The sequence below is a fragment of the Haliotis rufescens genome, unplaced genomic scaffold (assembly GCF_023055435.1).
Source record: "Haliotis rufescens isolate VD_foot unplaced genomic scaffold, xgHalRufe1.0.p SCAF_5, whole genome shotgun sequence".
NCBI lineage: Eukaryota > Metazoa > Mollusca > Gastropoda > Lepetellida > Haliotidae > Haliotis > Haliotis rufescens.
Genome location: NW_025964223.1, coordinates 5,398,951 through 5,415,250, shown reverse-complemented (window position 1 = coordinate 5,415,250; position 16,300 = coordinate 5,398,951). Strand labels below are relative to the sequence as shown.

The 16,300-nt window shown below is 37.7% G+C and overlaps 1 protein-coding gene across 7 annotated transcripts in view; it reads right to left on the bottom strand.

The window, feature by feature from the left end:
* The window catches only part of LOC124133591 (arrestin domain-containing protein 2-like), a 148,545-nt gene that overhangs the window by 7,043 nt on the left and 125,202 nt on the right, over window positions 1-16,300 (bottom strand). For all 7 annotated transcript variants that reach the window (XM_046498035.2, XM_046498033.2, XM_046498037.2 and 4 more), the window contains 2 exons: window positions 13,400-13,582; window positions 11,980-12,247 (listed from right to left, as the gene is read on the bottom strand). In XM_046498035.2, coding sequence (XP_046353991.1) covers window positions 11,999-12,247; window positions 13,400-13,582 — 432 coding nt within the window. In that variant the 3' untranslated portion in view covers window positions 11,980-11,998. The remainder of the gene's footprint in view (window positions 1-11,979; window positions 12,248-13,399; window positions 13,583-16,300) is intronic.

Sequence of the window (16,300 nt, the reverse complement as noted above, 5' to 3'; positions counted from 1 at the left end):
ACTAACAAGTTTATGCATAGTGCAATCAAAATTGCGTAACAAACTAGACATTTGGTTCACAAACAACAGGGATTTCAGCTGCAGGATTTGCCAAACTTGTGTACCGTCAACTGGGCATTGACACACATTTTCCAAAAGTTTCAGGTTTTTAATCAAGGTGCTCATGTGAGCTAATGCACTTCGCAAGGTAAGAATGTTTTATTACAACATAGATCTTGATTATCGATCAGATCATCTTGACTGGGCACAGCCATTTTGTTTATGAAAGGTTGAATCTGATGGTCAATAGGAAGGACAGACAAGGGACATAACTCGTAATAGCCACTGGTGGCACTATGATCGAGCCACGAAATTCCAGTGTACCTTTGCAAAGTTGGAAACTGGACTTCAAAGTCAGTTAACACCATTGCCTCGGGAAGATGGTTAGACTCAAACTTGCATGGCTTTTGACCTGGTGGTGTTTGAGAAGACACATATTTATTTTCAGAAACACAATTTTTTCTACAAAGTGTTCTTTTTACTTCAATACTGTAAACAAATCTGTTCTATGAAGGTGCCAGACATCCTCCATATGTTTCTGTTTTGTTTCTGAATCAGACATCAAGAAAATAAAAACAGAATTATTTACTTGATCTCTTTAACATTTTGACGAAAGAAACTTGTCCAAATAGTTCTTGCATAAAATTACTTATATATTGTTATTACATGACAGTTAAACAAATTGTCTGTGGCTCATCACAATAGCATTTAGCATACACTACTTTGAAATGTCAGTGTAAGTTAAACAGAAAACCATATTATCAAAAAACATCCATGAAATTGTATCATGTAATTCTTCAAGCAGATCAAGTTCTTATAAATGTTCCTTTTGGCACACATTGTGAAATAGGAGGCCAACTCAGAAATTAATATGCCAAGGCTGAAGCATGTGTCTATGGATTTGAAGATTGTGTACTACTCCACTTTTGAAAGGAGTGGGCAGCACAGGTGGCCCAGTTGCCCCTAGAGCATACCAGAAACTTGGTTTAATTCCTGGTTAGCCGCCATTATCAATTATGTTTCTAGGTTTGACAGAACCTTACCCATGCTTGTGGATTTCACCAAAGTATTAAATGTCTAAGACCTTCATCACTTTGGGCTTTCCTCCTAATCAAGCTGACATGCCGTGATATAACTGGAATACTATTCAAAGTGGTGTTCAAACCAACTCAATCACTCACTTTTCATAGGGATATTTTTTTTATCTTTCCATGATACACAAAAATGATCCACATATATGTCAAGTGTATATTTAAAATGAATAGAATAGAATAGAATATTTATCCCTCTCAAAGTTGAGTAGTATACTAAACATGACATGGAATCTTCTTCAATGACAGATTTCATTGTATCAGCTCTATCCCGGTCATTGTTAACAGACTCACCGCTCTAAGCAATCAACCCGATCTGATCAAAACCAGATTGCAAAACGTTTGATATTTTATGTCCTTAGAGCAAGATTGAGAAGGAATCAGCTCAATGATACATGTGTTATGAGTAGGTACAAGAAAATGTGCTAAAAGCAGAGTTGATTGTATGATTCGGACTTTATCATGAGCATGTGTTTATGTATCACTATCAAAAAGTGATGATACCAGATGTCACGAAAAGGTGAGCATATCCTGCCCCATCGGTGTCAACTATCACAAACACATGCAAAGGCACATCAAATTTTCAACTGAAAAAAACCACGGGAACATATGGTGCAACTATTTTATTCCATTATCACAATGTATAAGATCTTCAGAGAATCGTAAAATCCTTGGGGAAATTCAATCATATTAACAGCACCAAGTTTATGATTTACACAGTTTTGCTTATTCAAAATGACTCACTGAACATGTGCAAAATTGGATTTGTAAACATTTCTAACATGTGTCCTCTTGAGATTATACATCCCATCAGCTTTGTGCAAAGACTTATGAAGACCGCCCATCAAAAAGCAAAATAATAAATTCGCAAATCACAACTGTGCACTTTGTTCCATTCAGATATATATATATAGAGAGAGAAAGAGATGTTTGAAGTCATCGTGGACCTCGCCAATACTTTAGTTTCAAGCAGTTTCAATGAATTGCAAAAGTTATGACATAAAATATGCAAGTAGCAAAGATATCGCTCCACTTTGGGCATGATGGAATTGCCAGACACTTAAACATAAATATTTCTACCGGGTAAATAAAAAAGATATGTCTTTATAGCATACTGTTGATGCATATGTATGAAAATTATGTGGACAAATGCTGAACGGTATTCAGTGAAATGTATGAAAAGACGGACAAACATGTTGTTAGTTGTTATTTGAGCTGGACCTCTCAGAATAAGTCATAGGGATGAGGTCTTTAAGAAATTTTTCAGTGCACAGATCAGTACTACATCCTCAGCCAAGAATATCCTTTTGTATTCAATATCAATAATCCCCAAGTTTCAAGTAGCCATTCAAAAGACTCCCTTCTTGTAGCATGAACCCAGACATGGCAATGGCAAATAACCGAAATGCATGTATATATCACACAGACCTAATCACACTGGAGACTGGTAATGGGAAAACTGATTAAATACAAACAGTAAATATGTGGCAGTACATGGCGTGAGCTCTGGCTGGCTCATCATTGTCGGCAGTATCTCGGTTGATAGGGGCTATTGTGGCTCCCTGGGGCACTCTGAGTGATGGGAGGTGGCAAGCATGTCTCTGTTATCATTCAGTGGCAGGAAATGCAGGGGCCATGGTTGTGGATCGTTCCATAAGGTTATTCATGGGAATTCAATCCACTGTTTCATTTTTTGTAGCTGTTACTGAGGTGAAAAAGTTTTAACAATAACTGAACGTTTATAATTTCAGTTGACCTCAAATTGATTTTCAAATACTATTGACAGTCTTGCCCTTATCAATAACACCACTGAACCATATAGATTTGTAAGTCTATTCTTTGTGAATTTCTGTTGCAGGGATAAAAAACTGGCACTAGTCAGAATCTGTTTTTCTAATGTTCAAGGCACCCTGGGGCTTGTAGAATGTAAAGATATTTAGAGGATGTCCTTATATGTTAACACTATTTGGGCTAGTGAGCATTTCAGGTTAATTTCTACCATGGTATTATTTATTTGTTTTTTTGTTTAATGCAGCACTCAAAAATATACCATATGACAGTCTGTACATAATGGAGTCAATCAATCCAGTGATTGACATCATGAGCTTCAATCTATGCAATTTGGAAACTTATAATATCACTGTATTAGATATATCTGTGGATCTGTGTGTTGGTGTTAGTGTTAGTGTGTGTGTATGTGTGTTAGTGTGTGTGTGTTAGTGTGAGTGTGTTAGTGTTAGTGTTAGTGTTAGTGTTAGTGTGTGTGTGTGTGTGTGTGTGTTGGAACATAGAATATATTTGAAGAAAGAGCAACAAGTGTTAATAAAAGTAGAGTTTTTTAAAGACAACTGAGTAACTTTGGCATCAGGATTCACTAAAAGAAAAGAGTGAGGAGGACGGGGGTGTGGAGAAGTGGAACATTCACCTGTCAGTGGGACATAATTTTAACGAGAATGATATGAACTGACAAGTAAAGTCACTGGCTCTCCAAAAACGTACAGAACTAATTGTGTTTGTTTAAGTTCTGCATAATGTATAATGTCTTAATTATACACAAGTTCAGGGCTACCTCAACAAACTACATGAGGAAGTGGGGTCTTGTGTACCAATAATGAGAATGGTTGGTTTACCTTGGCACCAGGCGATATACAGTCTGATGTAGATTAATGGCGTGGTATAAAGCAGAGGAATCACCAAAAGATTGGAGATACCATTAAGAATTAACAATGTGTAAATATTGGTGAAAGACAGGAAATGAATCACCACAAGTTTACACTCTGGGCCAATTTCCGGTTGCCGTGTCTGCATCAAATGAGAAGTAACAGTGCATAAAGATATTGAAAGGAATATTTCAGCATAAAAACAAACCATGTATAGGAAATGCACGTTTAACATCTTAAGGTCTTACAAATAACATCATGAAAATGTAGCATCTGTATCATTAGGCATACTGAAAATGCCAGAAATGCATGACTTTACAGTAGTCGGAATCATACAATGGACTTTAGTAAAGAGTTCTTATGATTATTTTTTATTGCTTTTATTTATTTTATGTTAGTAACAGATCTAAATTGATAAGAGGAAGATGTATGACTACAGGCTTTAAATTATTAACACTGAAATAAGCATTACCAATAATTCTCTGGCAGTAGAAAGTTGAAAGGTCCTAATTCGGATGTATTTTAAAATGTCACGTGTATGTTTTGGAACATATAATATTATCTGCCGAAATACTTGACTTTCTTTTATCATTAAAAGAAATGACCAAAAGGAAACAAGTGAGCAGGGCTCACTGTAACCCCTGACCTTGACTCCAATATATTCAACATGAATTTATTTTTTTTAAATTCAGAAAGTATACATCATAAAATCAAACTTTGCACTGCAACTCTCCTATTGGTATAGAAACAGAACCCCCAGTTTGAAAAGAATCCATGAAGTAGATAAACAGGAATAATCTATCATACACACTGAAATACGCCATGTACATTAGGTTCAGTGAAATAATTTTGCGAAGATTTTATGGATATGTTACTGAAGTAATATTAAGGGTTAACAACACCTAGCAATGATAATCACATCATTTTTCATCACAAAAACTAATATTTTTGTAAAGTAGCCTCAAACTTATCTGTTCTCACAAAAAAAAATTCTTACGATGTTGCTTAAGATCATATTTTACATGACCACAATCCTCTTGTGATAATATTCTTACATGAAAAACATCATCTAAACCCCAGGCTAGATTACTTAAGATCAATAACAAAAATAGCTCAAGTCATAAATAATTCCGTGCAAAAGGCATATTGGATTTACTGCTTTTTAACATGAATTCATACCAATGCATAACCTTGCACATTCATGAAAAAACATCTAATTTGCTGCTATTCAGACACTTCCTGATGAGTATTCGGGACACAATTTAAAATATTTGTGAATGAATAGACAGTCGTGGCATTGATGAATTTTCTCTGAAAACTGCAATTAACCAGGTCTTGCAGAACAGGTACTACTGAATGTTCCAAATTACAGAACATTTCATAACGAGTTTGAACTGGATCATATTAGAACTTAATTCCAAAATGAATTCATGAATGAGAGCTATGCAAACCAAGGAAAGTAAATGGGTCTTGATTAGAAAGTATGATTAGAAAATTGTTACATGCTAAAATTGGAAACATGATTAACATTAACAAAAGGTGGAATGGATTCATTTCATGTTCAGCTCACTGAGGCTATAGTAATAATACAAATGGATGCATTCATTGGTGAAATAACTGAAATATCAATTTGTAAAAGCTTGTCATTAACTCTCTTTTTTGGCAATGTCAATAATCATTAAAAATTAAACCAAAAGGCTCTGTAGCTCACCTATCTTTCTCTGGAAAGTTTCAGAAGTAGATAAATTGTATGATTGGACATCCTGGTATTAGGGCCAACCTGGCACACTTTCATAGGCTTGCCTTTGCATGTGTTTGTGATGGGTGCCACAGGTGGGGCAGGATACTCTCACCATTTTGCACACACATAGTATCATCACTTTATGATAGTGATTCATAAATACATACGCTCATGATATAGTCTGAATCGTATATCCACTCTGCTTTTAGAAGAGATTTCTCATGAATACAGAGACGATGTAAAAAATGCAAAAGTTTACGACAGACAGCTCATGTGAGCTAAAAGTGAATCATATGTCTTACTTCATAGTTTGTTTCACTTTTAGCTTAAACTTATTTCAAGAACGAACGACAACTAAAAAAATATATCTAAATGTCATGACTTTATCCTATTAAGTGTGTTATAATACAATCATCTACACAAGTCATGTCCTGAGGGGTTGGTAACTTTCGAAGAATCTTGGTGCCTAGATCCAAAATACGACCTTGCTATTACCAACTCCCTTTCTGTAGTCTGATTTCTATGCTAGACTGGACTGGCAGCTTTGACAAGAGAGTCCCTTGGGCAAGAGCTGGCTGAGATGAAGCAGTAAAATGTCTCCTGATTCAAGCCTGACTGTCTTCATCATATAGCCAGACAGCTTACTTACAGGGAGCCCATGATGCCAGAACTCATCTCCCAAACTCATTTACAGCGCCAGAGATAGCTTTACCAGAAAATGTCTCCAGTGAGCGAGACTACTGTTGTGATTGCAGAACAAGTGGGATATGACACATTCATTATGTGGGCATGTCATTCAGACAATGGAACCCTGATTGTGAAGAAGTAGTAAAATGAGAGAGGGGAAAAAGGTGTCTGGAGAAAATGGGGTAGTTATTACAAAAATGGCTGACTGAGTTGATGGCATATCTTATCTTGGTGCATGGAATGGAAGTAAACCCCAAAGCAACAATACACAATATTCTTTCTTTTTGTTAACGTCACACCCAGCAATATTTCAGTTATATGACAGTAGACTATAAATAATCAAATCTGGACCAGACAGACAATCCAGTGATTGGTAATGTAAAGGACAACTCCTCACTGTCAGGTATATTGATAGAATGTCAACCAAGTCACCTAGTCTGGCCACCATATCCTTAGGACTGGAGGGGAGAAGGGGTTGGGAGGAAGGGGAAGGGGAAGAGGAGGGGGGGGGGGGGGGGGGGGGGGGGGGAGGAGAGAGGAGGGAGGGGAGGGGAATGAGGACAAAATATTTACTAGGGAATATCACATTCAAAATTCTTGCTTCCACTTGTTTCACCAAGTATAAAACACAACAGACTGACCCCCTCACCTCAAAAGTATGGCTATGACTAAGGCTGCAACGATACAGGAAGGTCAAGATACGATATGCATCTCGATATTCTGGTCACGATACGATACGTATCTCGATACACAATGATAAAAAAACAAGACTTAAAGCATGTCAAGATTGCACCTTTCATGATTTTGGAATAGTCAAAATTGTTTTATAATAACAAGACTACTGAAGTTGTTCAGCTTCAAAGTGGAACTTTCTCTAACTTTCCTTAAAAACAATTCAAAGTTCAAACACCAGAAAATAATTAATGTGCTCCACCAGTGATACAACGTCAAAGAATTTTGATGCAATGATCGAAGAAATTGTATCTGAAATTATTGTTTTATCAGGAATAATATATTCCAATAGCGTGTTACCTTAGTTGCAGCTTTTATTATATATATATTTAAAATTATAAGAACCACAAGTGTAGCATATTGGTACTGGTGATTTCTGTTGCAGGATATTTTTACGCATGGAACAATTTGACCAGTCACCCTAGGGACTTCCCGTGCTACATGTATTTCAATTGCGAAAACGTTATGTTGACATATATTAGCCAAATTGCCACAAATATGACTTTTAACGAGTCAAAGTACGGCATTTTTAATATATGTATCCATTCTATAGCAACTGAAGTTCGTTTCAATGCGTCAAAAGCGGTAATCTGACTGTGGTTGCTGTATCTGTTCACACACGATTTCACATAACTTAATGAAAACAATATTAAATGAAATTTTGAAAAAACTATTAAAATATATTACAAACACAAGTCCAGATATACAATGAACACGTTTTAATAACAAGATAGTATGATAATGGTATTGAATTGCGTGCTTCAGTTCGGATTTGCTGACAGGTATTTCCATTGTTATGTGCTTGCGGGGATCAGCTGAGATGCGGAAAAAGATCTGTCGGTGTAAAACCTGAGCTTATTAAAAATGTAAGTACGTTTTTGGGAGACATACGTTACCGCTTGCTATAACCAAGTTAGCGATTTATTGAAAGGCACAATAGCGAGGAAACGCTGTACTTGAGATTTGCGTTCCGTATCGTGGCGTATCAATAAATGGGCCTACATTTATCGTATATCCTATCGTGGGTCAAGTATCGCGATGCATCGGAATATTGGTGTATTGTTGCACCCTTAGCTATGACATCACCGGAGTGGGTGGGTGAGATGATGTCACTTTCTCACTTTCATGTCATAATTGTTGCTGTTTGCACTTAATTGACCATACTAGAGTAGACAAGCCGAACGTTGAGTACAGGTTGTAAAAACTCTTGTACACCCCGCTGTTGACACATGTAACTCATAATCCATATACTCGCACCACACAACCCACCACATGTACTTTTTCCTGATGAAACGCTGTGGTGGTGTCAGACAGACTTGCTGTCGTGATTGACACAGCATGTATGAAGGCCATCTATCCAGTCCACACCAGCATATCTTAATTCTGAACTGAGAAAGCATGGGCTAATGGAGCTTGTGACATTAACTGTACGTCTTGCCACTGATACACCTTAACATGAATCTCCAGACTCACTGTCTCATCCAGTCAAGTCTAAAAACAACCCCAATAGAAAGTTTATTGGTCATGGAAAGTTTTATTGATTTTTCACATCAGCTTCCATTAAAGCTGAATTCAGGTGGCTCTTGGGAAACTTAGCCTCGACTAACACCTTTGGTGTTAAACATTATCTGAAATATAATCAGCTGAATTTCCCAATTAACGATTAATATTTCCTGTTCAATACAAAGTATCAACAAATAAATAAATATTTTTCTCAGGAACATGTAGTTCAGGTACTTTGATTTCATGAGTGGTCAAGTGGTGAAAGTGTTGGCTCATCAGCGGACGTTCCTGACATGGTGTCCCCACCCCCATCCATGATACTGCAGGGACATTACTGAACCTGTAACACCACCCCCATCCAGGATACTGCAGAGACATTACTGAACCTATAACACCACCCCCATCCATGAAACTGCAGGGACATTACTGAACCTGTAACACCACCCCCATCCATGATACTGCAGAGACATTACTGAACCTATAACACAACCCCCATCCAGGATACTGCAGGGACATAACTGAACCTGTAACACCACCCCCATCCAGGATACTGCAAGGGACATTACTAAACCTGTAACACCACCCCCATCCATGATACTGCAGGGACACTACTGAACCTGTAACACCAACCCCATCCATGATACTGCAGGGACATTACTGAACCTGTAACACCACCCCCATCCATGATACTGCAGGGACACTACTGAACCTGTAACACCAACCCCATCCATGATACTGCAGGGACACTACTGAACCTGTAACACCACCCCCATCCATGATACTGCAGGGACATAACTGAACCTGTAACACCACCCCCATCCATGATACTGCAGGGACATCACTGAACCTGTAACACCAGCCCCATCCATGATGCTGCAGGGACATTACTGAACCTGTAACACCATCCACGATACTGCAGGGACATTACTGAACCAGTAACACCACCCCCATCCATGATACTGCAGGGACATTACTGAACCTGTAACACCACCCCCATCCAGGATACTGGAGGGACATCACTGAACCTGTAACACCAGCCCCATCCATGATACTGGAGGGACATTACTGAACCTGTAACACCAACCCCATCCATGATACTGCAGGGACATTACTGAACCTGTAACACCACCCCTATCTAGGATACTGCAGGGACATTACTGAACCTGTAACACCACCCCCTTCCATGATACTGCAGGGACATTACTGAACCTGTAACACCAGCCCCATCCATGATACTGGAGGGACATTACTGAACCTGTAACACCAGCCCCATCCATGATACTGGAGGGACATTACTAAACCTGTAACACCACCCCATCCATGATACTGCGGGGACACTACTGAACCTGTAACACCAGCCCCATCCATGATACTGGAGGTACATTACTGAACCTGTAACACCATACTCACTCACAAGTATTCAGTCAGTATATAATCACTCCATGACTTGCTTAGAAGATGCAAATTCTACTACCCTTACCACACACCTGTAACTGAAAACTGAAAAACCTGACCAATATTGTCAAAACAATTTGAGACTTTGAAAACATCATAGTTATTACGGGACAGCGTTAGAAATTGGCACTAGTCCTGTAGTCCTTGCCAAACTGCCCAATAGTTAAGGTATCATAAGGACGAGTTAATTTTACTATATGTTGAAATATAATATATTGACCAGTGGACTAAAAATGTTGGTTTCTACGGCTGTAGGAGTGTCATGAAACACCAAGGTATGATGTTGTTTTAGCTCAACTGAATTTATAGATCTAATTCTAAAAATGTTGGAATTTTAAATGATGAGTAAGCAAAGAAGACGTTTTCAACATTGCTACAATAGTGAGCTTTACAGAAACACTAATGATCATAATTGTGATATAAATGTTGCATAGTAACACCATGAACATATCAAACATCATTTTATGGATGAAAACCACCCCCTGAAAATTTGAAAGGACCCCAGTTATTGTAATACACATTTATACAAAAAAGTTAAATACTTAAATTGAAGTCAAGTACTTAGTGACTGAATTCTTGAGGCTTAGAGGCTGGTGTAACTGACATAAACTACACTTTATAGATGTTCAGGGATTATCATCTCATGTTTGCTTCACACAATGCCTTTAATAATGAGGTTATGGTGGCTGACAGACCATCAGGCCTTGATAAAGACAGCTTTGTGTTCATTATTGACAGTGTGGAAATGGGAAATCTCTTAAACTTTTCTCAATCTTGATTAACAAGGAGATCAATATCCCTCTAGAGCCTCTTGGGAAATTTTCCATTAAAATGACTCCACGTTTTGAAGATATTTACGACAGTTTAATATGTGTCTCACAGGACCTGCAAGGAATTTATCTGTATTTGATAGTGCTTCGTGAGCCAATTTTCTTTCTACTATTGAGACACAATTTTGATACTATGGAACTTTTAAACAGATTTTTTTTACCAGATTTCAGTCTTTTCTGTATTATATTATTATCATTTTCATCAAATGAGGTCTCCTAGACACAGAACAACAGATAAGAGAAGAACAATCCCAATGATGAATTAGCATAATGGAAAAAACAAATAGCTGAGAAACAGCAGCTTTAAAAGTTTATCTCCTCACCATTCAACACTAAATTATTCTCTGCCCGAGTATAGAGTAAAGATGCTAAAATTTAAGCCTTAGAGCCAAAGCTGGTAAAAAATAGCTTACACTTGTATTGAGCTTGAGCTTGGTGTCATCCCCAAATGGTATTGTTTATTAGCATGTTGTTAACAGGCTGGACGTTAATGGTCAAATAACAACAGGTCTAGCACAGACAAGTAAACTAAAAATCCTTTCAGGTCAAATTGGGTCTGGTACCTTTGATTTTTCAACATCATACCTAGATTTTACTTAACACCAGTTTCTTACGGTGTATCAATCACAAAAACACAGTCAATCGTAATGCAGAAGAAAAATTGTGGAAATGGCAAACACTTTGGTGAAACGTGAATATGATAGTGGCTTTGGGTGAATCTGGCACTGTAAACGACTGCCTGCTGATTCTGCTGTGAGATGTGGCACCGTAAGATCACTGAGCCATCCATGACCAGAATGGGAAAAGAGACACACAAACATAGCATAAAATATGGGTTTCATGCAAGGTTCAGCACCAAACTTTGTGAGTGAGAGTGTAGCAAGTTTTAAACTGCTTTGAGCAACATCAGAGCATGTGGGAGAAATCCAGCACATTTACCAGGTCAATGAAACCCACGAGCATAGGTATGGTGTGACATACTAACTTACTTTAAGTCCTGAGTTTGAAAACTGAGCTAGATCAAACCACTGTATATTACAGGGTCTGAGTTTTTATGATCAGTGTACCTCGTAAAATGTGGTATATGTATTACCTATGTGCCTTGAGCTCGGTCAGGTATCAATGTACCCGGTTATATGTAGCATATATTACCTATGTACCCGGTAATATGTGGTACATATTACTTATGTACCTTGAACTCAAGGATCAAAGTAACCGGCAAAATGTGATATATATATTACCTATGTGCCTTGAGCTCGGTCAGGGAATATCGTCATCCTCCTCCCAGGGTGGAGCTGTTGGGAGCATACTGTGGAAGGACATGTCTGTTAAACATAGGTGGTCTGATGAGCTGTCAGAGAAGAATGGAAACGGGAAGCTGTTGTCACTCGGTGAAAGAAGTGGGTGACATGTGACTCGATGTTGTGCATCTTGGAGAGGTACAGTGCCTATGACAATGTCCACTGGCAGCTTCACCTTCCTGGCCAGTCCTGCTGGTTTTATACATAACTGAAAGGAGGAAAAGTCTGTATCACTTGGGGAGTAATTGGTAACACTCTGAGGTGGCTGCTGGGTCAGCCTCGTGCCAAGATATCACCTGTGGGTATGTGTATAGGAGCAGATAATCAGGTAATTGCTCACATTACCAGAAACTATTACTTGCTTTGTCATGTTGATTGAGTGACACATTATCTGGGAGGTTCATGAGAATTTGTATGATATGGAATTGACATCAGGTAGCACAAAATTGTGAAAACATCATAAAGATAATTCGAGCAAGCACTACTTATGCTTTAAAAGATATCTCCAGGGTTTTATGCGACGCACAAATGTGTGTCCAGTGTGCACAAATGTGGAAAACGGACACAGAATAATAATATACTGCATGAGGGACGCTCAGTAATATTCAGTGTACCTTCAGCACATCAAGAGCCGTGATTGGTGTCTGTTATTTCATCCATCAATCATGACCACTGTCCACATGATCATTGATACATTCCAGGCTCTAAAGTAGATTATCTAAACGTACACTACAGTACACCCTTACATTACTTTACAGGACCCTCATATTGCCTGTGGACTGCCTCTGTGGTCTAGTGGTAGAGCGTCCACTCGGAGAGCGGAAGTTTCAGGGTTCGATTCCCGGCCTCGTCATACGAAAAGAGGGTACTTGTTGTTACCCTGTCTGCCGCTCGGCTTTAAGGGGCTAAAACAAGGACTGGTCGGCTCGGAGTCAGTATACTGTGTCTGAGTGGGGTATTCATGTTAAACTGTAGCATGGTATCTCGGTGGGCTAGTACTATAAATCGGCATCAGTTCGGACTAGTACAAGCAGCCACACACACACATGTGCATGCACGTTGCTATATAAGTGCAATAATCTTGGACGCGACGTTAAACCCCATTTCACCTCACCTCATATTGCCTGTAAATACCCTAAAAATAAATCATTGGGGGGTCCCAAGGAGCTCCATGTTTGTAAGTCCAGGTAATGCCCTGAGACTTTAAACAGTATATACCCAAAATATTCAGAATGGTTTGTCACTTCTAGAGTATAAATCTCTTGAGAATGTTTACTGAAGAATTACTTTTCACAATCTACATATACAACCAACCTGTTATACCAGGTATGTTACAACTCAAAGTTGTCCTACAACTTACTTCTATACTGTACTGTACATCAATGATCTTGCATCCTCTAAGATGTGAAGGCGGGACGGTTGGAATGCTCAGTAGCTCTCTCTGCCAGGTTTGTTTTCCACGAGGGGCTATACTGCCTTTATGGACAGTTACTAGCAGTGTCGACTCAGAAAATCTCCCTCGATAGGAATAGTAGGTTACATTCTGGAAGAAAGCAGTGGTGATGAGATGACCTTTCTTGTGAATAGTTACTCTGATATATAAACCTATCATAACAATGACTTTTACCTGAGAGTTACTGCATGTCTTTATGGTAGATTTTGTTAAAAGAGAATGATTTACCAGTAAAGAAAATTTCTTCTCAATATGTTTGATTAAGATGACCAAGGAAGACAAGATGTCTGATCTTTTGGATTGTGTCATCTTGATAACAAATCATTAACCTACTTCACTTTAGGTCTGTGTGAAATGAACTTGTGAAACATCCAATTCATGTTAGGTCTGTGTGATATGAACTTGAATAACTTCCATTTTTTCTGCAGGATTTGGTGCTTTTAAAAACCTATTGTGGTCAGCTGAGTAATTTATATGGAATAGTGAAATCATGATTGAATTGTATGGAAAAACCTCATTATCATTTGACAAGATTTAGCTGACAGAAACCATCCAGCTACAAATCAGTAGTATATATTATTAACCCAAGCTTGCTTGGAAAATTGGTTATTGAAACATTAATTGAGATCTTACAGATGGACCCATGGACTACCTAGCTGCAACTTCAATCTCTTGATTTCAAAGATGTTTGGAAACACTGAACATTCTGTTTGCTCTATCTGTAGAAATCTTCATTATTAATGTCTGTATATTGTTAATATAATCATATATGCATTAATTTATAAGGCTGAAAAATATCATAATTACAAAAAATGTGGGTCAAGATGTTCTTATAAATAAACAATTGCACCAGACTAAATCATCCTTTGGCAAGATATCCTTCTGACAGACAGCTTAGTCTGAGAGCTGGTAATCGAAACACTTTGTTTTTCCATATCTTGTGCTGAAGAGGCCTGCCTGAAATAGTTACATCTAAATTACTTGTAATATTTCACGGAGTGTCACCCTTCATCTCACTAATGAGTTCATTTCTTTCGTGTAGAACTGTCATCATCATTTTTCAATTTCCAAGTCCAATTCTTCAAAAGAAGCTGAAGAAATAATTCACCTTCAAACCTTAATTAAGATGCCTTTGAAGCAGAATCAGAAGAATAGCTCACTTATGATGAAATAATTGCTGGTCTCTATTCTAGGATTGATGATTTACCACATTATTTTTCTGTGTTTTATCAATAGAATCCTTAAAACTGATACTTTTGTGGCTACCAAGTTAATTCATGTTGTGTTCCTTGAGAAAGAGGTTTGCTAGTCATTATCTAGTCATTGGTGCAAATTTTCCTAAATCTAGCAAATGACATAAAAATGTAGACCAATCAGATTATACTAAGTAATAGGACATTGCTTCCTTTTGAGATTCACAACATGTTGACTTCAGTATTTTCATGATTGCTGTTTATAATGAGGTTCTTTCTTCAAAGGATTTCACTTAGAAGTCATCAATAAGTAACTAGGTATCCATTAAATCAAGAGGCGAATGTGACTGCAAAACTCAAAAGAAAGTCTTTCATGGAGCAAAAACGTACACTTATATCACCCAACAATGATGGTGAGAAAATATAGTTAACTTTTGAATAGGCCCAGACAAATTGATGAAAAGAAAACACATAATTGATAAATAATATCTTAAATAAAAGACCATATTCCTGAATCCAATTTTTGCTCTTATTATTTTCACACCTCCAGACATCCGTTCTGTACAGAACAAGGCAATACAGGACATTGTGAAGAAGACTGGCACACCAAAATGACCACAGTCAGTGACTTCACATCTTTGACTTCAATGTCTCAATATTGGATGTTGGTGTCTACTTGATTTGAATACCAGCTGTCTTTTAACCTTGCATTTCTTAAGATATATCAGGTATACCCATGGACCTATATAACCAAGTCTGTGGTATACCACAATTAGATAATGGAACATCAGTTGATGTATGCCAATGTGAGTTTATTTTCAGTTGATGTATGCCAATGTGAGTTTATTTTCAGTTGATGTATGCCAATGTGAGTTTATTTTCAGTTGATGTATGCCAATGTGAGTTTATTTTCAGTTGATGTATGCCAATGTGAGTTTATTTTCAGTTGATGTATGCCAATGTGAGTTTATTTTCAGTTGATGTATGCCAATGTGAGTTTATTTTTGAATCATAGTGCCCTAAATCAGTTTAAAGAAATGAGAACTTTGTTCATAATGGCTCATCATTCACAATCATCCATTAATTGCATGACAAATGCACTCACAAAAAGATATTAAGTTGTGTGTACTGAAATTTCAAATCATTTTGGAAGATAGATGGAACAGAGATTAGATTAACCTAAAATTAAAAACAGAAATACACACTTTCCTGAACAAATAAGGAATGGGAACAAGCAGATCTTGACCCTGACTTTGAACACTTATAGATGTCCACATGCTACAACCTATTCAACATTTGCATTTTTATTGTTCACTCTTGAAGGTGCTGCCAAGCATTGCCAGAGAGCACCTGTTACCTACTGAGTCTGGATAGGAGCCATCATCAGCTAGTCAGCATATGGTGTTGTTTGACATGCCACTGCACTGTTTGACATGCTCTTAACCTGTCCACATTTCATCTACTTAGATGTGACAAGTACTGTAATAAAGGCTTTTGTAGCATTTATATAAGAGGAATGTAACAGTAGTGCGTTAGTTCCTGCCATAAAGACTTGTGAAACTTTCACAGTTAGCAATAAACTCATCACAATCTGTACCATATTTATAATTGTGAA